Genomic DNA, 24,508 nt, shown 5'->3' with positions numbered 1-24,508 from the left:
ATGTGAAACAAAATACAAAAACACTGCATCCACATCTGTACTTTTACAGGCAGTGCATACTTAGAATTTGAGTTATTAAATGGATAAGAAGTAGACTTCAGCAGGAAAACTGTGTAGAGACTATAAGATTCTGTGTATTTGCAAGTTGCCCTCTGTTCTGCTTTATGCAAAATTTGACTTGTTATATTCTAATAAGGTCTGCATAGATATGAACAGTAACGGTTCAAAAGTAAAGGTTTTGTATGCAAAAATAAATGCACTCGTGACCTTTAACAATTTTGAAACCCCAACACAGCAAAACCAGAGTGGAAAAGCCCAGTAACTCACTTTTGATCGTTAACTGAAGCAGAACCATGTCACTCTGCCAACAACATGCTCTAACCAAGGTATTAGTCGTTTAGCCAAATAACCATTAACTAACAAGGAACATGAGGGGGTTGGGGGGTAGCTACTGATCCATCTTATTCAGTTGAATGCAAAGTTTTACCTTGCTTTAACTAACAGCTTTGCATTTAGTCAAAAAGACAAGATGTGCGTGCAGAGTAAATGATTCCTTAAAATTTCTCCAAGCACATCAAAAAGGAAGTTATATCCACTTAAGCTCAGTGTTGGGAAGGACTAAAACGCTGGAGGCTGTAGTTACTGTACAGGAACTGAATGATTAACTGTCAAGTGGCCGTATTCACCTTGAAGGAATTTAAGAACCTAACCTAACCTGTTGACCATGCAGCCATGTCTTGGCTTTTTCCTCCTGTAGAGTCAGAAGGCAGTCACCAAGGTCACCATTCATTAAAAATACAAAAGCAAAAAGTACTGATATTTACTTGAGAATTTATATTTTGTTACCTCATAGGCAAGATTAACACAGATATTGCTTCAATGCTCGACAGTGGTCGGGGATCACTGTTGGTGCGATCATCACACTGACAACATTCATTCATTACATTTAACACAATTAACAATAGCCAGCTTAATACCTGTACACTGTAAACAGTCAGATTACTCAGTGATCACCTTCAGTTTGACATTAAACTGCACAGACACCTGCTCTCAGGATATTTTTATAATGTGGTAGCATCCATGCTGGAGCAATATGAATAAAACAAAATTCGACTGGCTGACTCCTGCATCGGTGCTTGCAAAGTTGAACTTGGCAGCGCAAGCAAAGCAGAGCAACAGATACAATTGAGTTGGGCAGCGCATGACATCACCTTATTTAAAGTGACTGAGAGCTGAGGTGTTTCAAGACTGAAACACCTACAGCTTTATTAACAACATTTCAACCATACACCAAGCTTTAATCTGGACAAACTAGGAGAGTTTCTTACATCATGGTCGCACAGAGTACTCACTGGTAGGGCTGGGCCATATTATATCGTTCACGGTAATACCGGTATAATGTTAGGCAACGATAAGAAAATGAAATATCGGGATAGAATATGGGTAAAACGCGCATGCGCAGTGCCTTTGTTTTCATACGCACATGGCCGAAAAAGCATGGCGGCAACAGAGAATGAGAAGGGGGAAAGCGGATCGTTGGGTGAAACGGATGAACCAGAATTGGTTTGTAAAAATGGTGCCACTTCAGTGATGTGGAACTGGTTTGGTGTTTGTCTGTCAGATACACATCAAAGCACATGTTTTGTAGAACATGCAAGCGGGCTGTCGTTATTACCGTGTTTGTCGGACTAAGGTGCTCGTAAATCTGGGAGTAATCTGGGTCCTAAACTCCGTCCACTTCAGGTCCCAAAGTCAAACGAACACTGAAGCATCACTGGGAGTTAAAAACTGTCTAAATTCGTTCACCTTTAATAAAATGATCAGCATTGCTGCTTTACCAGGTGTAACTATTAAGCTTAACATCCAGGCATCCATGAAAACAGAATTTATTACATTTAACGGAGTTAGAAGTTAGCGGAAACTAGCTCGCTAGTTTCGCTCGTTACCTAGCATGATATAGCATGTTCTGACAGATTTCTGAAAAATTTAAAACGTACAGCTCTGCTATCACTTCCAACATAAATGAAGACAGGAAACTAAACAGCAGTGACGTTTGTAGGGTTACTGAAGTTGGGCTAGCTGGTATATAATGATGTGCTATGTGATCGCTAACGACACAGCTATGTTAGCATAACATAAACAGTGAAGCTGGAGGATGAAGGCTAACACTTTTCCACTCGATAAAAGTTAACGTGAGGGTTCCTGATAGTTAGAGACAAATGCAATCACATGGCAGGATGCTGTAAACTGACCAAACTTCAGTCAGGAGAACAACTGAGATAATCCATCCACAATACGAGGTTAGTCATTAATATACTGCAACAACATGGGAATAGAGCAGCTGTGATAGAATATAGCATTAATGAATCAATGGTACAGAAGTGGAGGAAGCAAGAAGAATGAGTTGAATAAAGTTTGATTTATCTGACTGCTTTGTTTTGCTTAATGTGCCTTATAATCCCGTGCACCTTATGGTCCAAAAAATACATATGACTTTTTTTATTTGGCACACTGCAGTTTAATGTTGCAAAGCACCTCTTTAACTTCAGTGGATATTATACATGGTTATGCTCAGGATAGGTCAGCCCATTTCTACTGGAAATGGCCTTTGGTTAAACTTTCAGCAAGGGATTTGCATTTGCACTGTTAAATTTTTTTTTATAGCTTTAATGCACATAAAAAACAGCTGCTTGTTTAAGTGAAAATAAATGGATGGGTTTTTTGCGCTAGTAAAGTTGTGGAGTTGTATTTTGTATTTTGTCTCGCATCAATTATATCATCAGTTATATTGTTATCGCAAATTTTCAAATATATATCGTGATAAATATTTTTGGCCATATCGCCCTGCTCTACTCACTGGTGAACAAACTGTTCAACATCACTCATATACTGAGGGACGTTTAGCCCATCTTTACTTTAAAAAAAACAAAACAAAAAAAAACAAAAAACAAAACTCCATTTATCAATCATTTAGGGCTGCAACGATTCTTCGACACAGTCAATGACGTCGACTATAAATACGCAGAATTTTATTGCTGTGACATCAACTCTGAATTGGTCACTTTTAGGGAGTTCGTGCATCGCGTTGATATCTTGTTTATGTTAATGTTAGTATAGTAATGTTTGCATTTGTACAGTAATGTTTATGTTTGTACAGTAATGTTTATGTTAGCTTACCTGTCAAACTTGTCAGGGTGATGCTTGCAAAGCTAACACCATTTCAGTTTCGTTAGCTGAAATGTGACAGTAAAACATTAAACAGAAGTAGCTACGCTGTCTTCTAGTTAATATTAGGTAGTTAATCTGGGTGGGACTAATATATACTGAACGTTACATCTTTTCCAATTCTGTTTTGTTCTGTTTAACTAGTAGGCGTATCAATGAGTCTGTCCTGAAAAGAGACTCTTGCACCTCTCAAATGGATAAAGTCATGACAGTGAGCATCTTTAGCATGGTTAACAGAAGCTGGGAACATCATCTCAAAGATAAGAGCAAGCCTCACTCCAGAGGATGTTCACTGTAATGGTGAATTCATGAACTGAATCATCTATAAACTTATTATTTTGGACTGGGGAAAAAAAAATTAAATAAATAAAAATCTTTTGGGTTTAATTTGGAGATTTAGTTGAACTTCTGGACAGAAGCCATTTTTAGTTTCCTATTTGCACATTATTTTCTCATTTAAAAGACTTCTAGCACTTACCTAATATTACCTAATATTTTTATACATTTAATTTTTATTCTGACAGTCCTATTGAGCAATGTTAAAAATACATTTGATATTTTCAAATTCATAAGTTTCCTGGGTAATTACTGTAATTTGCTGTGGGACAAGACAACAGGGCAATATTCATAGGTGGGCAGACTTGAGCCTAAAACAGGTTTGCCCATAGGAAACAGAGATAAGAGTTCCTGAAAATATCGAAATAAGCTTTAGTTGCAGCCTTACAGTCATTATAAATGCCAATACTAATATAAAATTAACCAATATAACTTCCCAACTGAAGTAACCAGATTTTTACCTGTAACTTGTTCTGATTGAATGCAGTTGGGTAGACCGTTAAAGGGAGAGTACAGTAGATCCTAAAGTGAACAGGTGCATTGCCTTTGCAGGAGCACATAAAATGCTCTGAAGACAAGGCTGCTTAAACTTTCTTAACTTGCTTAATTATAATGATTCTTGAGTTGTGGTAGCAATAAATAAAATGTACCAAATCGTTTTTACATCTTGAGAATACATTGCTACAAGTATAAGTTTAACTGAAACGGGCTGATTCAGAATTTACACACTACAATACCATTTACCCAACTTTAGCTGGCTGACTTAAGGGGTCACTACAGTATCTGAGTTGCCATAGCTAAAATGGTTCATTTCAAACAATGGATAAACTGAGGCGCTGCACCAAGGATCAGTACAGGATAAATAAGGAATTATTTGAAGTTCACGATGATGCTGCTCGTGTCCAGTCCAGAGCTGATTTTAGCTCCAGTCCAAATCAAACCGATACTGACATTTCAATACAATTAGTTTGTGGCTCTGTAGTTTTAGATTGCAGCATTGCACAGTGAGTGACAGCAGTGCACCTGGAGTTTTGCACATCCAGAACTCAGAAACCAGTTGTTTGCTTCCACTAACAATAAAAACAAAAAGCAATGTAAGCATGCATATGTTCTGCCTCTGGTGTGTCACATCTCGTTAATCACAGGAGAGAAGAAGAAGAAGAAACAACCTTAATTTACCTTAAACTTAAAAAAAAGAAGGAAAAATAAATAAATCCACCATGTCCTAGTTAAAAATGCAGACAGACTTGTGGGCACCACATACCAGACACCTGCCAGGCCATTCCTCTAACCAACTGCTAATGCATTTACAGCTACATGTGTACTTCAAAGACTGTTCAAGTGACCGTCATTTTTCACATGCCTTCCAAATAAGAGGCTGACTGGAAGGAATGGGTAAGGGGAAAGGGAACCCGAGTCTCCTGTCCTCCGTTTGTAGGTTTGAAATGTGTCTGCATAAAACAAGTGGACTGTAAAAGCACATCAAGATCTTCGCTGAGAGAAAGAATGAGAAAGAGACCGAAAAGGAGAGGGGCAGCAAGCACAGGATCTCTATTCCAGTTTTGAGAAAATTCCTGGCATACTTTTCCTTCTAAAGGACTTGCATGTCAATTTAATCATTCTGCCTATTTTGGTTCCCATTTAATCAAAACACTTGTTGTACTGGAAGAGCAGCATTTCTCACTGGACAAAGGTTTCGTAGTTCACAATCACTCAAGTAATTGTGATTTGTCTTCAACTTCACTTCCTTCTTCCTAGGCCAAGACTTGTCAGGAACTTGTCTACAGTTAATTTGTTGCTGTGTAAACATGCAAAAAAAGCTTTTTAAGTAGCTACACGAGCATTACATGTGTGCATAAATACCGAAAGGAACGAGGAGGTAGTTATGTAGAAAGTGCAACCTACAGATATTTACTTCATTCTACTGATTTCTCAAGAACATCAGCAAACTGAAACTAGTTCTTTGTGTAAGTGCCACAGCTGCTCATGAAATACAAACCATTCATGACCGCACCCAACAATGATGTGATCTATTGAAAATTATCAATATTTTGATTGCTATGCATCTCACATAAAAGATTTTTAAGAAGATTTTAACGGTTCTATAAGGCAGGTAGGCGGTGCCAGAAGGACTGGGCGGTCTTTCACAGGCCTGCCACATAACTGCTGAAACTCTGGGTGTGCCAACATCAGTTTGCTAAACTAACAAAGCTGCCAGACAAACAGTGCAGAACTACAAACACCTACCTGTTGTGCCTTCGAACTTCACTGTTAAACTCAAGCTTCCTTCTACCAGGTACATGAGCTTAGGACTGCATATGTACACCTCTGGAAAAAAAGCTAAGCAGGATGGCTGATGAAGTACAGGCATAGCAGCACTCATGACATAAATTGGACTAATAAATCCTTTTACTACAGAACACATGGATCATTGGGTCTATTATGGTCGTCTGTGACAGACTACAGACACTGCTTACCAAAAGGTCCAGGCTACAAATGCTAGTTAAAGTAATTATTCAAATTTTACTAAGCAGAGGGCCAGGTAACTGTTGGGTCTATGATATTACACAGCCAAATCTTAGCGGTGTGCTCCCAGCAGATGGGAGCACTCCTCCTTACTTCTATGATGGCAAGATGTCCAGTGACAGCAATGGAAATCTGCAGTCCTCTCCTGTATTTTGTTTTGTCCAAGCAAACTGGAGCATAACCACTTGACCGGAGCAATGTGCAACCACTAACGTCCACAGGTGTGTGGACGTTAACCTGCTGGCACTGGCACTGATAATGTTGACAACACTCAGCAAACAAATCTGACATTGTGTATGCAAAGTACCACAGATTCAAGCAAAATATGAAATACAATTTGATTATAGAATAATGTGATCAATGGTTTAAATGGCTCTCAAGTATGGATCACATTTAAACTGATCTACTGGACTGCACCCAATTTTCACAAAGACAATCTCTCCAGTGTGTCCTGGGTAGGATTGTCAGAAAGAAGGGAAAAACACCCCCCCCCCGAAGATATTAATACTAAAATCTTCAACAGTAGTGATACAAACAGTGCTTTCTTTGCCAGGTGGCACATAATTTTACACGGTACCACGCAGACAGACAGACACACAGCTCTTCCTCTCACCAACCACCAAAACACTCAATGTTCATCACAATGAACACCACTTTACTGACCTGTTAAAATTCCTCTTAAAGTTCCTTTTTCAACAACATTGAAGTATTAAACAGTTTATAAATGTTAACCTGGCCAACACACATAGTTAGCAAAGGGTAATTGCTAATAGTTACCAATGACCCATTGGCCACCAGTTATCATTAACACAGCGGTTGGCAGACTATAGTCATGGATGGAATATTGAACTGTGACAGCACGGACTGTGATCAAATGGAGAACTGGGAGGGTTGCTGGCTGTACAGAGCAGCGGGGGAACCATGGCGGAACTGAGTCAAGAGTCCAGAGTGTGGAGAACTAGTCCAAGCAAATAAGGAATGAAATCGGATGGACAAGCGTCTGTTTTTACGTGTTGTCGTTAGAAACAAAGACGGTAAACCCAGCGTGTGGCTCTGCCATCCGCTTGTTTATTTTCCACATAAACCTTTCAAAATAAAGCTGAAGATCCTGTTGAGATTTTTCAAAATAAACTGAAATGACGACAAACAGAGGGACCAGTCAAAACAAATCGAGGACCTTATTTCTAAACGAGGGGCTAGCATGGACATGGTTGGTTATGAAAAGTCTGACACGGACCAGAAAACCGTACTATGCAAATTATGCAGGAAACTGGTCTCCATTTCAGACTAACACGACAAACCTCTTCTGCCACCCACGCAAGAATCGCGTGAAAGATTATGGAGAGAGTTTACCAATGAGAAGCAAAAAGGAGCCGTCAGGTGCTAAAATAAATAAATAAAAATAAACGTTAGACTCAAACATTAGAACAGGCTTTCCCCCGCAGCACGCCGTGTAATAAATACAAACAAAGAAAATGGCAGCCGTTACAACTTATGTCTAAAAATGTATAGTTTCACGCAACGGTCAAAACACTCGACTCCAGGTACACGACACCCAGCTGAAAACACTTCACGCAAGTCGAGCTGCCCGAGATTCACAGAATTTACTGAAAATGTAAAATTTTTGTGATTTATATCGTTGTCGGGACGATAAATGTCTTATATCGGGATATGAGATTTGTGTCATATCGCACAGCTCTAATAATAAATACCTATTTTGTTAAATCTAACTTGTTATTGAGAAAATTCATCATTTGGCTTTTTCAATAAATTACTTCTTTGCCATAATTTGCATTATTGCAGGATGGGGTCAAAAATCTTCTTTGGTATTGAGTAGGGATGGGTATTGATAAGATTTTCACGATTCAGATTCCATTTTCAATTCTGTTTAACGATTCGATTTTTTATCGATTCCTTTTTTTTTTTATTTTTTTTTTTATTAAAAGGAGAACACTAAGGTCAATTAGCTTAGAACTTTGTTTTATACCTTCTCTTTGAACAAGATAGAAATTTAGGAGTAACATGGCCTTACAAACCCAACAGTGAGATCTTAAGAGATCCACAGCCTACGGCTCTTCAATGGGGTGTCACGGGGTCCCCGGGGAAAAAAATTGTAAATGTAAAATAAAATAAATATTCTTCTGTAGCAATAACAAAGTATAACATAAATTATCCTGTAGCAATTACACAAGAATATCCAGTAATCTCCCTGCCTACAATTAAACACATTCACTTACCGAAAATCGGGGGCATCTGGTGTGGCAAATGCCTTTTACCACAAACTTAGTCACTGCTCGGTGACCTTCTGGCCTGAAAGGAGACGCTACCGGTAGACTGCAGCGAGAACTGCCAGCATCTGAGCCAGCCAGACTGTCTCTCTCATCACGGTCACCTAAATGCACAGTAATGGCAGGTTTTGTAATAAGGCAGATCGCGCTAACATAATATGCACTGTTAGTTGATTATTTACCTGCCGCATTAACAGGAGAGGACGTACAAACGTTACCGCTGCTGCTGGGTTGAGATTCACGAGTCCGGAGCGGAATTAAAAAGACGACATTCATTTAAGGTCATCGCGTGTTTTGTGAGCAAATGCTTTTGCATATTCGTAGTGTTTCCTCTCTTAAATGAAATATCTACTTTGCAAGTATTGCAAGTTGCCCTGTTGTCATCCGTTCTCGTAAAGTATAACCAAACTCTTGAGCCGCCATGTTTCCTGCCAGGTAAATGACGCTCTGCAACGTGGTGACGTCATTCGAGGCAACTGGAATCGATAAGGGAATCGTTTACAAAAAATGACAAACAATTCCAAGGAATTGAAACCGTGGGAACCGGTTCTCAACAAGAACCGGTTTTCGATACCCATCCCTAGTATTGAGCATTTTTCTGGGTACGGGAAAATACTTCCTGTGTACTACAGTTTGTAATTCAACTATCGTTACAGTCCTGCGTTTGCCCCAGGCCTTCCTCCCAGATTGACATGCCAGAAAACCCTTAGTATGATGCATCGTCCTAGGCATCCTAGTATGATGCCTGAATCAGCGGCACTGCATCCCTTCAGTGCAGATCAGTAGAGGCTATACTTCAAGTTACTCCCACATAATTGAGCTACCTACAACTCCTGACCATAGTTGAGGGTGGGAATGTAGATCAACCAGTATCAGGAGCTTTGCTTTCACAATGTGTTCTCTCTTTATGACAACAGAGAAGATAATAATCTGACAATGTGATAATGAGTTGAGCAAAGAGACACTTGACCAAGCTCAGCATTTTGATCAAAACGCTAATGCACACAACACGCGCCAAGTAAAAATGACAGTAAAACTTGGAAAAGATAGTTGGGGTTTAGAACTTTTGGTTTTTATTAAAAACAAACCCAAATTAATGACCTCATAGTAGGCCAAAAAGAACATTTCATTGTCTCAGCAATTAAGAAAAGCACTGCAAATTCATCAACAATTAAAATCATTTACTTTCATCTTAATTCAAAGTTGATAAAAATGAGGTGAACTGCAGAGTGACCACTGCTGTTTACATTTCCACAATTCAAAGACAAACTCAAAACTGATTAACCAGTACGAGTATCTGAATACTCAGCTCCACATACAAGTCCTCGCTCTAACAACTGTCTATATCCTACTAACAGCTGTGACATGCTGTCAGGGAAACTGGTTTTATCACAGCTGACTGCCAAGTGCAAGTGAACTGAAAGTAGATCCAAATTCCAGGTGGGTGAATGTTAAAAAACAAACAAAAGAATGACTGGTAGTTGATACTGTTATGCCACATTTCCAGAAATTAAGCTGATACGGATGACTTAACTACCATTCAGTACTGCTAGACATACATTTGCAGCATTGAGGATCCAGGAAGGAAACACTGCCTTCAGCAATGCTATTATGGCTTTCACTATAGCTGATAAACCAGAGGGCATCCCCTACTATGGCCCACAATGCTACTGTATAAACACACAGATCTCTCTTTTGGGTCATTTTATCCTGTGTGTGGGTTGTTCATCTGTACTGTCTGCAGTTTTGTTATTTCTACCAAACCCAGCCATGCCAGCCGTTACCTTGGCAGCAGCTAACAGGGATACAAATAAATATGGCTAACACAGGGCTTATCTGCTTGGCTTACTGTAAGCCTTACTAAGAGAAACCATAATAGGCGTAGGTAGGCTGTATACATGAAACATCCTTGGGTGTTGCCAAAAAACAAATACTCATTAACCCAGATACTACCAACCTGTTTGTGCAGTGCGTGCATTGACAGACGAAGTGTGTGTTCAGTGTATGTGCATACATGCATACATAAAGTGTCCTGAATCCCATTTCAGGTAAGTGTTCAGGTGAGTATCCTGCATTGCTTCGGGGCCTTAGCGTTTGAGCGTACAAAATGTGCTTTATTATCCAGGTTTCACTGAATACGATCTCAACACCAAACAACAGCCACACTCCGCTAAAGACTAGCCGATGAGCTGAGCGTTTTACTGCAGGGTCTACCAATACTAGAAATGTGGTAGCTTGTCATCTTACTCTGAATGTTATGGTTATTATAAAAAATGCTTTTATAAGAGTTGCTTTTCCCATGATTTATGCTGATGTGCTACAGCGGGGTTCTGCGTGTTTGCAGGAGAGTTGCAGTGCAAACATAGCTGTGACAAAACAAGAGGAATGGTTCAAAATACGTTTGCCATTGTTGCCAAAGCAGTCATAAGAACTTTACATAGCTGACGGCAGGGCTTGATTGATCGCATTTTAATAGCAATGAAAATTAAAATGATAAGGATACTTTTTTGCACTTCTGCTAATAAGCACTGCTTTCTTGTTTTCTAAATTAAGCACACCCATTTTCTTTGCAGCAGCGCATTTTCACCTTTCCCAAAAAGTTCAAGCTCACTTGCCGTTTATGCAACTTGAGCCAACGTGATAAAAAGGAAGCCCTTAGTAAACACGAGCCATCTAAAGGAAGAAAACAGGCTTTCAGTAGGTGAGCTGATAGCATGACCACTAACTAATAGATGTTTGCAGCCGCTTTGGTCTGACAATCACTTGGGATTTCTCACTCAGTCCACTTTCTGCAGTGAGCAGCAGTTGGTTGATGGTGGTGCTGCTTGCCCTGTGGCTAATCTGAAAGTACGGCCAAGGCATGCAAGTTCAATGCTGCCTGGGCTTCTTTTTGCCCACGTCCATATGTGCAGACTTCCCACAGTTTAGGATGTAGGCTAAGAGCAGGTCAGCATTTCTTTGCAGGACTTGCAAGTCCTAATCATGAATCAGCTCTCTACAGGATGACCCTGTGTCCCATACAATGGCCAACACTTTATTAATTTGCCTTCCTTCTGAATGAGATTTAAAGTAATAGAGGACACCCTATGATAACTTCAAAAACTGCCTCATCTATACGTGTATGAATACTCATCCCCATAATGTTTAATATTCAAGATCACAATATTGATCAAAAAAATTGTAATAATTATTTCTGCCTCAGCCAGCAGACACAATAAAAACCTGTCACCACAAAGTCCATCAGTAAAAGACATTTTAACCCCAGGAAGTCAGAAACCAACTTATCAAAATATTTCAAAGCAGTCTGTTTAAAGTTAAACACGTAAGATTTATTTTAGAGATAAGCAAACTTTTGACTCCTGGGGTGTTAAAGAATAATTAGGAGCAATAAAAGAAGTTTAGTTTAGTACAACTTACTGTTGCACTTTATTCCTGTAGCACTATTTATATATTATAACTGTGCAGTAAGACAAAAACAGCAGTTCTACATACATGAATGAGAAGTTATGGAGCGCCAAACAAAAAACACGCGTTTATTTCCCACATGCAGAATTTTATCTCTGTGGCTTCCATATAGTTCTAACTCTTTCAAGGACAGCAGAGTCGGCTGCTGACATACATTAACTAAACTGCTGGTTGCTGCTTTTGTCATACAAAAAAATAAAATAAATCCCTGGGCTTATATTCAGCAGGCTACCAGGTGTGTAAGACCATTACAAAAACACTTCAGCAGTATGTACACGTCCCCAGTTTTGAACAATATAGTTCGTGTTTAAGAAATAGAAAACCAAACAAAAACGGATGCAAGCAGTTTTGACCGTTTTAAAGACGTTTGCACAATATGAGCAGTACTGCATGAGAGAACAGGTAGGTTTACAGGTAAGTTTTTCAGTCATATGACTCATTTAACCTTGAGTCAACAGTCGATCAACATAAATGCCTGAATGTCTCCAGTTACTGTTTGCACACTGCAGTAATGCATATCATAAACTGCCTTTTCTTCTGTTCACTGCTAAAGGACACTGTTACTTAACCCATCACAACACAACTCTGATCATGATTTATTCATGTTATATTTCTGAATGCAACTTCACATTTACTTTCAAATTTAAAATGAAAGGAAAATGACCCCGGTATTACCAATATCTGTCAAAGCTTCGCCATTGTTTGGGAAACCAATTAATCACAGCCTGTATATCACTTATAATTATCACAAGCATTTGTACTAAAACTCTCTGTGTTCGGTAAGGATAGCAAACAAACTGTACACATTTAATTACTTGTGACTTTCATTAGCTACAGAGCAGGCAGCGAGCACTCCTCTGACCCTGACTTTTACACCATGTACTTACAGAAGAAATCAGGCCTGTTGCTGATAAACAGCTGGAATAATTGCCTTTCAATAAAACAGCAACACTAATAGGCAACAGCCATTTTAACCCTATATCAAACCCAACTTAGGAGAACTATAGGCATACTGTCCGAGTAACTACTTTTGAGCTTCATATCCAATTTGGCACCAACGTTTGAGCAAAACCAGAGTCTAGCAGCAACACAAGTAAGCAAATTCCAAGTGTCACTTTCTTCCTTCTTATCAGTCACAAAAATCCCAAATCTAATAGCAAATCTAAGAGGTTACAAGCCAGTGGAGATAAAAGATCTAAGGGCTATTATACATGCAGTCAAAAACACAATAAAAGCTACACGAAGCATGACGATCTATAAAAGGGATGAAAGAGGTCCATAATAGGCTCCACATGAAGGGAGACAACCAGACGGAGCTAAAGCTGACACTGTAGCTACATAGTGCTTGGGTCTTTTTCACATAGGCTTAAGTAAACAGGCCATTTCTTGTTCTGAGAGGGCCTTTATAACAGCGAGCACGATCAGGCTGCATACAGTAGAAGGCAATGAGTCCGTGTTACCCTAATTAACAGAAATCACCACACTTATTTCATACAATTATTTCTGACCATCTTGTACAAAAATATCTATTTTTGAGTAGATACCCAATTACAACATTGCCATTTTGTCTCAGTTCAGCTTATTAGATTAGGAGGTGACAGATTTATGCATTCTTTATACTGGAAGACAAGCATCTATGAAATTTCATGATGTCTGTGCAGTACACAATAATAACCCTTTAATTAGCACTTTTCCACCATTTTCTGTTTTCCTTCCTCCCAACCCCCATTTACTTCTGGTCACTATGAAAGAGATGAGATCAAAGTGTCACAGGTATCAGGTTTTAGCATCCGAATATAAAGGGAGGAGGAGAAAAGAAAAAAAACAAAAAAAAAAAACAGTCGTCGGTTCTAGTAGGGCTGCATCTCAGTATTTTGATTATTATAGATAGGCATTTGCCATGTCCTTTTTAGAACTTGGAAATCTCATCCAAGTAGAGCAGGGCGATATGACCAAAAATATTTATCACGATATACATTTGAAAATTTGCGATAACGATATAACTGACAATATAATTGACACTAGACAAAATACTTTACAACTCCACAACTTTATTAGTGCAAAAAGAAACCCATCAATGTATTTTCACTTAAACAAGCAGCTGTTTTTTATGTGCATTAAAGTTATATAAAAATGTAACACTGCAAATTCCTTGCGGACAGTTTAACCAAAAGCCATTTCCAGTAGAAATTGGCCGACATATCCTCAGCATAACCATGTATAATATCCACAAAACTTAAGAGGTTATACACACACAATATGGTAATATTATGTTGAAGCACAGTACGTATCACTCCGCGAGGCGCCTGCCTGCGATAGCCGTAATGCTCCGACAATCCATCAAGCGGTGGATTTTAAAATTCATTTTAAAATCTTGGTACTGACTTTTAAAGCTTTGAATTGTGATGCCCCTGCCTACATTTCCGATCTTTTAGAACACCACACTCCCTCTCGCAGCCTGAGATCTTCTAATCAAAGGCTGTTGGTCGTCCCACGAACTCGTTTTAAGACTAGAGGTGATAGATCTTTTAGAGCGGTGGCCCCCAGGTTGTGGAATGCTCTCCCTCCATCTTTACGTTGTCTTGATTGTATTTATTCTTTTAAAAAGCAGCTTAAGACTCATTTATTTAGATTGGTTTTTAATTAGATTTGTGCTGTATGTTTGATTATTAATGTATTTTAATGTATTTTATGTATTTCTGTCTTATATTACTGTGAAGCACTTTGTGGTTTTTATCCTGTGATAAGTGCTATATAAATAAATTGAAATTGAAAATTGAAAGCGGTGTGGGTTCGTAGCTTAGCAAAGTCGTACTAAAACATTTGACAGATTTTTGAGCGCCGTGTAGCACATAAAATCATTTCGAGGTCAGTAAACACAACCAGAATTCATACATAAGGCACGCGGGATTATAAGGGGCACTGTCGATTTTCAGAAAAATCAAAGGATTGATTTTAAGTGTGCCGTATTTTCCAAACAACACGGTAATAACGACGGCCCGCTAGCATGCTCTACCAAAAATAGTGCTTTGTTGTGTATCTGACGGACGAAAGCTAAACCAGTTCCACACCACTGAAGTTGCAGCATTTTTACAAACCAACTCTGGTTCATCCGTTTCATTTAACGATCCACTTTCGCTCTTCTCATTCTGCGTCGCCGCCATGTGCGTATGTAAACATAGGCACTGCGCATGCGCGTTTTACCCACATTCTATCGCGATATTTCATTTTGCTATCGTTGCCCAAAATTACACCGGTATTACCGTGAACGGTATGATATAGCCCAGCCCTACATCCAAGGTTAGGAACTTGACATTTTTGGGAGCGTTAAAAAGAAAAAAGTCAATCAGAATAGTTCTCTACATGGACATTTGATTAACAAAAAATTATTTTAAACTGTATAAATTACACACGATCTTTCTTACAATCTAGTCATCTTTGATACCACAAGAAAACTTTTACTTTTTAATCTGCTTATTTTTAGTGTTAGATGCTGACGCAGCAGTTTGTGAGAACACCTTTAGCATCAGGAAGTCAGGATTCAGTCACCTATGACAAACTACACAGTCTCTCAAATATCCTCTGGCATGCCAATGAATTTGTGCCACTTACTGTGAAGCTTACTTAAATTCTATTTCAGGTTACAACGCAAGACACAAACACCACATGGCATTCAAAGGCATAATGGCTCTGCTAATCTACCTTTAACACACACACACACACACACACACACACACACACACACACACACACACACACACACCATTTCCAGCTCTCTGGAGAGGACTCATTTCCCACAGCAAGCCACCTCAGTGCAGGCCTTTTCTAGACTTAATTAAAATGCAACCCTTGCTCATCACTGAAGCCACATTTCACTCCGAGGTGTGTGCACAGGAACAGGCAGAATCTACTCAGGGACAAAATACTCAGTAGTGGAAGCTTCTGACTGCAGTTCAAGTAATACTGACCATTCACTTTCAAGAGTCTCTGTGGAGAGCAAGAGAGAAGCTCGCTGGCAAGATTTAATTCTCAAATAACCTCCTCCATCATCTACAACCCAAAACTCAGGACTGCTTACATCCACCGACCTTAGCCAGTCTCCTCCCTCTGCTGTCTTATGGGTGGTCTTCTAACATAAAATCAGCAGGGGAGACGTTTCTCATGAATCTTTGTGGCCAAAGATGCAAGACTACAGAAGCTTAGAAGAAACACAGTAAAGATTACAGACTGCAGATTTTAATTCAGTCGCTGGTTTGAATTCCTGGGTGAGTGGCTGCTCCCAGCTATCCCACCGTTAGACTGAAAACACAACCTGAACCACACGGAAAGCATTTTGCTTTGCATATCACTTCACACGCAAATCCTGTGGTGATCGGAGCAATTTAGCTCGAGCAATCGTGGGTGTAGTTTTGCATGCGAAAGCTGTAAAACAACACAATCACACCAGTGGTTTTTCGAGCCAGATGGTTTGTGTGTGGTGTGGGTGCATCCCGAAGCAAAGCAGTGTGAGACAGCGAGGAACCTGCAGACTTACCCAGCAGGAGCAGCTTCAGCTCCCTTCTCGCATCTCTCTTGTCTCGTCGAAGTTGCTTCTCGATCTCAGCGTTGATTCGTTTGGACTCCTTCGCCTCCTCACTCAGGCAACAAGCCATCATGGAGTCTAAAGTCATCACCGCATGAACGGGGGGGAGGGGGGGGAGCCCGTTTGAGGAGAGGTGTCGGGCTTACACCTCACACAAAGTACCAGATAAAAAAAAGAAGAAGAAGAAAAAAAGCCTCCTGTGTGCACAACAGTTCGAGCCCAACAGGTTATATCCAGACACTGATAATGGAGCTCGATAGTCTCGTTGCTTGGTGCAGACTCTGGCCTCCCTTGTTGATGGCAAAGCTGCTGTCAAGTGTTAAATATTTGACAGCTTAACGTTAGTCAAAGTCTCCAGTAAAACCTCAGGCTACAGTGACTGTGAGCTCATCAGAAAAAAAGAAACGAAACATGTCTGCAAATATCCCGAGGAACTACCGACGGTGCGAATAAGCATTTTCATTTCATGGACCGGTATTAGTTTGTTAACTAGCCTGAAAGCTAAACGCTGCTAACGTTATAACCAAGCTAACAGGTTGAATTTATCTTCAGCGCACTTTGTTTTCTTGCTTAGCCTAGTCAATTTAAAAATATATAGACATATATATTTTTCTTATACTAAACTACTAACTTCGGTCCCACACACAGCGGGACAACTGCCTGGCGCGGCCACCACATTTGTCCAATCCCCTCTGCTGGCTGCCCGGCCGAGTGCAAGCCTAGCCGCCCCGAAATCAGCGCTCCAAGTTACGCCCGCGCAGTGACAACGAGCCCCAGTCTGTCCATCCAGAAAGGTTGGTTTACTGCCTCGAGTCCTCCAAGAACCGCATGCACCTGTGCCGATCAGAGAAAGTGCGCGCTCAGAGCAGGTATGTCTCGCAGGCGGAGGCACCAAGTAACCAGGATAGGGGGCTAAATGGGAAGGCTAATTGTTAGCTAGCTAGGTTAGCTCAGAGAGCCTTCCCTGGAATTGCAGCCCAAAAAACAGCCAACTCCTACTGACAGAGAATCCTGACTGCATTAACCTAGCGTTCCCCAAAATAAACTCGCAAACACCAACCCCCCTCCCCAAAGTGCCAAAACGTCTTACTGGCAGTCAAACTGACCCTTGTCCTCCGTGCATTTTATCGCTCCTGGTATTTTTTTTTTTTCCTTTTCCTGGTGGTGCTGATCGCTCCTCATCACCCACTCCTCAGCTCCGGTGTGGCGCTGTCGATTTCGTCACTTGGGATATAGGTGATTGATAAGAGGAAGAGCGAATCAACGCGAGGCGTGTGGGTGTTTCAGGCGGGTCTTTCCAGCACGGTTAACTTCCCAAGTTTGCTTGAGAGGAAAAAGTCATCCTCTTTGGAGGCGTGTCGGAGGAAGCGACTGACATTTGACTGGATGGGCAACGCCCATCTCCTGTCAAAGAGCAGCGCACTCACATACAGAGCCTGTCTGTGTTGTGCAGTCAACTACAAGAGTTTCACCAGGTCATTTCCGAGACTACTCAAACAGCGAGCTACAGGCAGTGGAAATAAACTAAGCGGCCTTCTATTTACTTAAGTGCTGTAACTGAGTGCTGTGGAGTTTTGAGATGAAATACTTCTCCTTGCACTTTCGTTCTAAAGCACTTTTCATTAGTACTACTACCTATCCAATAAGATATGATATATGCCACTCACATTCTGTATAACTGTTTGTTGCTTTGGATGGTTGACACCAGGTATTAAAACTCATTTACCTTCTCTGCACGCGCAGCTTTCCACCTGACTCCCTCTCATTCGCGCCCATGTATTCTGTCTTGCTTATCCTGACTTTCATTCGTCTTTTCTCCAGAGCATATCTCCACCTTTCCAGCGTCTCTTCCACCTTCTGCCTACTGTCATTACAGATCATTATTCCATTTGCAAACATCATTGTCCACAAAGACTCGTGCCAGACTTAATCTTTCAACCTGTCCATCACATTGCAAACAAGACACAGTGCAGCTCCTTCTGACGTGACTCATTTTGCACATAGGCTTCAAAAAGACCTATAAACGATTTTGTGAAATCATCATTTGAAACTTTTTCTTGTTTTTAACAACTTGGCAATTTATTCACTATTTTATCGTTTTGATTTTATTACACTTATACTAAACAGGTCTCTCTTGTAAAGGAGACAATGGGACTCAATGGGACTACCTGTAAATGAAATACAAGTAAATAAACAACATAATAAACAACAAATAAAACATCTCCATGCCTGCATAGGTATCTGGACTAAACTTCCTTTGAATGCCTTCCTGTACTTCCTCATTCTACCACCAAGTCTCCTTGTCCCCCTTCCTCTGTCCAGAGGATACAGCAAACCCCTTATTGGCACTTTCCTGCAGCACTACAGCTGTACTTTCCCAAACATCTGGTGACTTTTCCCTCCCACTCACAGCTTGTCTCAACTCTTCACTGAACTCTGAATATTGGTAAATGTTCAACTTCCACCATTTAATCCTTCCCTCTCTCTGCACACGCTTCCTCTTCTTGACGTCCAAAGTCATCCTGCAGACTACCATCTAAAGCTGCTGAGCTACATTCTCTCCTGCCACCACCTTTCAGTCTCCTTGCTCTGTCAGACTGCACCTTCCTCCCCTCTCATAGATTACCCTATGCTCCTCCCTTTTCTTAAAGTGCACGTTTCCCAGCCATTTCCATCCTGTTTGCAAAATCAGCTGCATGTACTATCATGTCAACAAACAAAGGAAACAAACAAGTCATGCAGGAATTATAAAACAAAATTTCACATATACTTAAGAAAGTGACACATGTACAAGGCCAAGTTCAGTAACTTGCATGTCACATACAAATTGACTCTGAGTCATCAAATACCAGCAGTGGGAATCTATTCATAATCGCATACCCACTTTGTTTTTTAAACTCTAACTCACTGTCGGTATACTTGCCTCTTAGAAACTTCCGGCTATTAACGTGTTAAGTTTTGTACTTTAAGTTTTATACTTGAGCTTATAAGTGTGAGAGATGAAAAAAAAATACTCAAGGTCTTACAAAAATGGTGACAATATTCTGTAAAAATTAAAGCAAGTAAACAAAAACAAGTTATGAAAGAGTCAAATGTCAAAACACAGTTTTTTCACTCATTTTAAAGGGTTATGTTCTTATGTTGTTTTATATGTGCTGTTACGATTGATCACAAATAAACTTGCCAAAAGTTTCAGTTATTGCTAATTATTACAAAGCATATGAAAAGAACTATATTTGAGTGAAATGTGCAATATTTTCCCTTAAAAGTCATGAAATAGGGACTACATCTGGGACAATATAGCAGAAAGAACCTCATTATTTACTTCGTTGTGAGTTTCACGGGTTTGCATTTCCACAACACAGCATCACAGTGTGTGACAGGCTGTTTTAGTGGGTATGATCTATGATCTATGATCTATATGTTCCATACAGACCAACAATGGAGCAAACTTAAGTAACAGTAAGAATGCCACAACTTAAATAAAAGAGTCAGTTCATTCCAGTAAAGGTGGAGAAGTATTCACATCACATCATCAAACCAGCTCCCTGTTTGGATTCGAGACATAGACACCCTCTCTGCTTTGAAGATTAAGCTTAAAACGTATTTGACTAAGCTTACAGTTAGGGCTGGATCAGGTGACCCTAAACCATCCTTTAGTTATGCTGGGACAGGTTCAGGCTGCTGGGGAACTTCCCAGTGGTATGAATCGGTGCTATACAAATAAAACTGAGTTGAATTGGTATTAAATGAATATAATAATATACTGAATATATTATAATATTTGTAGCATTTGATCCATAATATTATATGGAAACTATAATTGGAATTTAATCTGCCTTCCAAAAATTCTATTCCAAAATTTAAATAATAATAGTCAATTATTTAATCTTTTAAATATACCACAGGTGTATAAGATCTTCATTCCAACTTTATCTTAAAATAGATGTCTGGGCTAATAAAGGAAAGAAACTCCAAAATTTTGTGAAATACTCATATGAAGATGGGGGGAAAAAACCTGCTCAGCTGCAACAAGCAATGAGCTAACAGACAGTTTTCTAGAGCCAAGTGACATCTTGTGGACATTAGATGTATTTGCAAGAGTCAACAACTTTCAAACTCATTTCACATAATGCAGCAGTATTTTTCACTTCTTCCAACTGTCAGAATCACTCTGTGGGTTCGACATGTTTAACCTCTTCAGACCTTGTTATGTTTAATCTAACTTTGACAGAGAGAATAAATTAAGAGGCCAATGACACTGAAATCTGAGTCATAGACATTGGGGATGACTGCAGATGAGAAGCTATCTCTTAAAAATTCAATAACTATCTTTAACCTGGGTGACTAATTGCATGTTGCGTACGGCAAGCTTTGTGTCGAGAAAGATGGCAAATCTGATCTAAGACTAAAGAATGAAACGTGTGGGATGTCAGCACACTCGGTATGCCCAGTATTATCAGGAAATCTTCAGACATGACTCATGACATTACAGCCCGACCTGACCGCCCACATCTTTAATGAGCTGTGACTCCTGCCAAAATCCTCCACCTACTGAAATTACTACCAACCCTGTTCATTCACTATGAACTCAGTCAGATAATTACAGCTGTTCACCAATTCAGGGTCATTTTGGTTGTTCTTCAAAAAACACATTAAAAATTTTTCAAAGACGATCACATTATTCCACAAAGCCAAAGATATGTAAGTCTAGACTCTCTTTATACACGGCATTGCTCTCTCATTGTCCCGCACTTGACTGACCGAGCAGAAGAATGAGGATATACACATAAAATAATCACCAACCAAATATTTCAATTAGAAAAGAAAGCAATTATTATTATTCCACTATACAACTTTTCATTCTGTTATGTGGCACTTTAGTCAACTCTGAATATGTTTTTTTAAATTAGGAAATACATAGTTATTTAATTTATTTCACATTAATTTTTATTGTGAAATATTGTTTTCTGTTTCATTATCAGTTTGTGGTTGGCTATTATTATGTATGAGGGGTAGGAGCATACAACGACAGCACATACTTTTCATCTTAGTGTGAAAAAAAATCTTTATCTTTATTACTCTTGCAAACAGTATCTTAAAAAATATGCCCAAATTCCTGACTTTTACTAATAACATGTAAATTTTCCATGCAGGTTTGTTACATAAGGAAAATGTAAATTGTTATATTTAATGGAATTTAGTGAAGTTAAATTTAGTTGTATACTTTTAGGTTATTTAACTTAAAATCATTGCTTCATCTCTATTGCTGACTGTCTTATTACATAATCACACACACACACACACACACACACACACACACAGGAGTAACTCAGGGCTCAGTAACTTACCCAGGGATACTTTGGCATGCAGACTGAAAGAGTAAATATGTAGGCCTTCCAATTGATACAGCAACTCCAAGTACCACCTGAGCCACAGCTGCTCATATACAGCTCACCGTCACCTAAACTAACCTGGACTATCTGATTTTAAATTTTAAAAAGTCCCAGAAATTAGTATATATTTGCACCCTCCTTAAAAAAATCTGCATGATGTTGAAGTAGGAGTGTAAGACACAATTATAAAGTGTATTAAATATAAAAAATATTCAATTCAGCTTTATTTCCGTAGCGCTAAATCACAACAAGCGTCCCCTTGAAGTGGTTTATACTGCAAGGTAAAGGCTTACAACATTAGAGAGAAAGCCCCAACAATCAGAAAATCCCCCATGAGCAGCACTTGGAGGAAAAACTCCCTTTTAGCAGAACGAGGCTCCGGGAGGGGTGGCCATCTGCCACAGCTGACTGGAGGTGAAGGGAAAGAGAAGAGAAAAAAGGAGAGCACAGAAAGACAAAGGACAAAACACAAACTATGGAAGGAAGAAGACAAGAGTTAATGACGTGCAGTGGCAAATAAAAACAAAAGTGAATAGAAGGGAGTGGAGAAGAAGAGGTCAGTGTGCATAATGGGAAGTCCCCTAGTGGCCTGTGCCTATCCCAGCCTAACTGAGGCATGGTTCAGGGTCACCTGATCCAGCCCGAACTATATGTTTTACCAAAAGGTTTTAAGCCTAATCTTAAAAGTAGAGAGGGTGACTGGTTTTACAGAGTCTGACAGCTGAAGCCTCAAGTACCACAAGTAAGCCTACAGTATGAGAGGAAAGTGGTCTGTTAGGATAACCATGAGGTCTTTAAAATATGACAGGGCCTAATTATTCAAAAGTTTGTATGTGGAGTGATGGATTTAAAATTTCACACTGTATTTTATAGGGAGCCAATGAAGAGACGGAGTGACGTTAACCTGATGAGAAGCTGCCTGCGGTGCTACATTGTTTCTGGTGTGTCACAGTGTCTGATAGATGCTGTCAGATTAATCATTGATCATCTCGTGTTTCCCTCAGCAGCCGGTGACATGGGGATAGTGTCTGCGTTACTGCCGCTGCATGTACAAAAAACAAGCAAGCACATAAATAATACAGGTTCTACACAAAGTGTTCCATTGTACTAAGAGATCTGGAACCATCTCTGCCAGCAGGTAAACACTACAGATGTCTAAATCCCTGTAACGGGAAGCACGAGGAAGGGTTTTTTTTTTGTTTGTTTTCCTGTTACTGTCATTCAACGCCCACTTTTTGCGCATGATTCCCCTCCGCTTTACCTTTTTCTCCTTCATTCCTCATTTCTCTTGTGTTCTCTCTCTCTTGTTCCTTGCTCCTCTTTTCTGTCTTCCTCTCCTTTTTCTCTCTCCATAATTCTTACTAAACACATCTTTGTTGATTTTTGAATTTTGTAAAATAAGGGGAATGAAAAGGGGAAAAAAGCCTACGAAAGGCGTTCTTCAGAACACAATATTTGCACCATTATCATCTTAATAAACACACATATGTTAAGAAGAAGAACTACAACACAACCGCACAATACACACAAGAGTTGACAAGTATGGTAAGGCTTTGTTTAGAGAGTAACTCCTCTGTAAAAGTTCAGCCTATTAGGAGCAAATAAAATGCATTCCATATATTAAAGCTTTATTTATTTGCTGTAATTGAAAACACACGCACACACATATACACTAAAGACCCCTCCATATTCGCCTCACATCATTGCCATGGCAACGTGGGGTTCAGGTGATCTCAATATATGAAACCGTGAAAGCTGGACAAACCGGTTCTGCCAGGTGAGACAAAAGATTGACATCCAAACAGCAGCCAAGAAGAGGAGTGACAAAATACCTGCTGCCCTCTTCATCTTTACTCTGAAAAACCTTTGCACGGTGAAAAATCACTGAGCCTTACACGGATTCCTGACGGTTGGAGTACTTTGGGTGTGTTCTTTTGTATTGTACTAGACCTGTAACCATTTTATTACATGTCACAATTTAGATGTTAAATTTTCACAATAATGTTTTCGTTTTTTTCATAACCTGATAAAAAGAAAATGCTTGGATTTGGTTGGTTTAATGAATGAATTTAAATAGTTTTACTGAAAAGTTCACAAAATAATTTTGAAATGTAGAAGTGTAAAATTAAAGCTTTTTTTTTTTTTTTTTTTTTTTTTAAATATAACATCTGGTTATTAAAAATAAATGAGTAAAATGTAAAAGTCTGTGAGTCAGTGATTGCCCTCAGCTCTTCTGAAACATGAAGCCGTGGAGCCTCTGCGGTAGCTGAAACTTTATCCGTGGACTCTTTAAAAACAGTCAACATAGACATGAAAAAGAAGAGCCAACTTCCGGTTACGTATTTTCAAAATAATAGCGTCTGCATAGCAAGCTCAAAGGTTCTCCTGCAGTTTTAAACAAAAATATCGAATTTAAAAAAAACGTCAATATTTTTATTGTTTATAACTATTAGCCGATTCCTTATCCTGCTTTTCTACAGTTCTGTTTCAGTTCATATATTTAAAAGGGGCAATGCAGTTTAGCATAGTTCCTATATGGAGTATGAAAAGGATGTGCTGCCAGAGTTTATAGCTATTGCTCATTTCAAACCCTTGTCCCTTGCTGGGCTTTTAAATCCACATTGCATAGAGAATATTTACAACTTTCAATTACATGAAACCATACTACACTGTAAATATAAAATTATAAT

At 39.4% G+C, this 24,508-nt stretch overlaps 1 protein-coding gene across 6 annotated transcripts in view; it reads right to left on the bottom strand.

Annotated features, from left to right (window-relative positions):
- The window catches only part of LOC100710383 (guanine nucleotide-binding protein subunit alpha-11), a 63,925-nt gene extending 46,203 nt beyond the window's left edge, over positions 1-17,722 (bottom strand). Inside the window, exons 1-2 of one of the 6 annotated variants that reach the window (XM_013267244.3) lie at positions 17,513-17,713; positions 16,375-17,256 (exon numbers count right to left, since the gene is read on the bottom strand). In XM_013267244.3, the coding sequence (XP_013122698.1) occupies positions 16,375-16,510 (136 nt within the window). In that variant the 5' untranslated portion in view covers positions 16,511-17,256; positions 17,513-17,713. Of the gene's footprint in view, positions 1-16,374 lie in introns of all 6 variants that reach the window. The other 5 variants (XM_019351533.2, XM_013267246.3, XM_013267251.3 and 2 more) reach the window with 5 other exon arrangements.
- Between the last annotated feature and the right edge of the window lie 6,786 nt (positions 17,723-24,508).

The sequence above is a fragment of the Oreochromis niloticus genome, linkage group LG23 (genome assembly GCF_001858045.2).
Source record: "Oreochromis niloticus isolate F11D_XX linkage group LG23, O_niloticus_UMD_NMBU, whole genome shotgun sequence".
Lineage (NCBI taxonomy): Eukaryota > Metazoa > Chordata > Actinopteri > Cichliformes > Cichlidae > Oreochromis > Oreochromis niloticus.
Note: the sequence above shows the minus strand (reverse complement) of the source record. Positions and strands in the feature narration are given on the sequence as shown.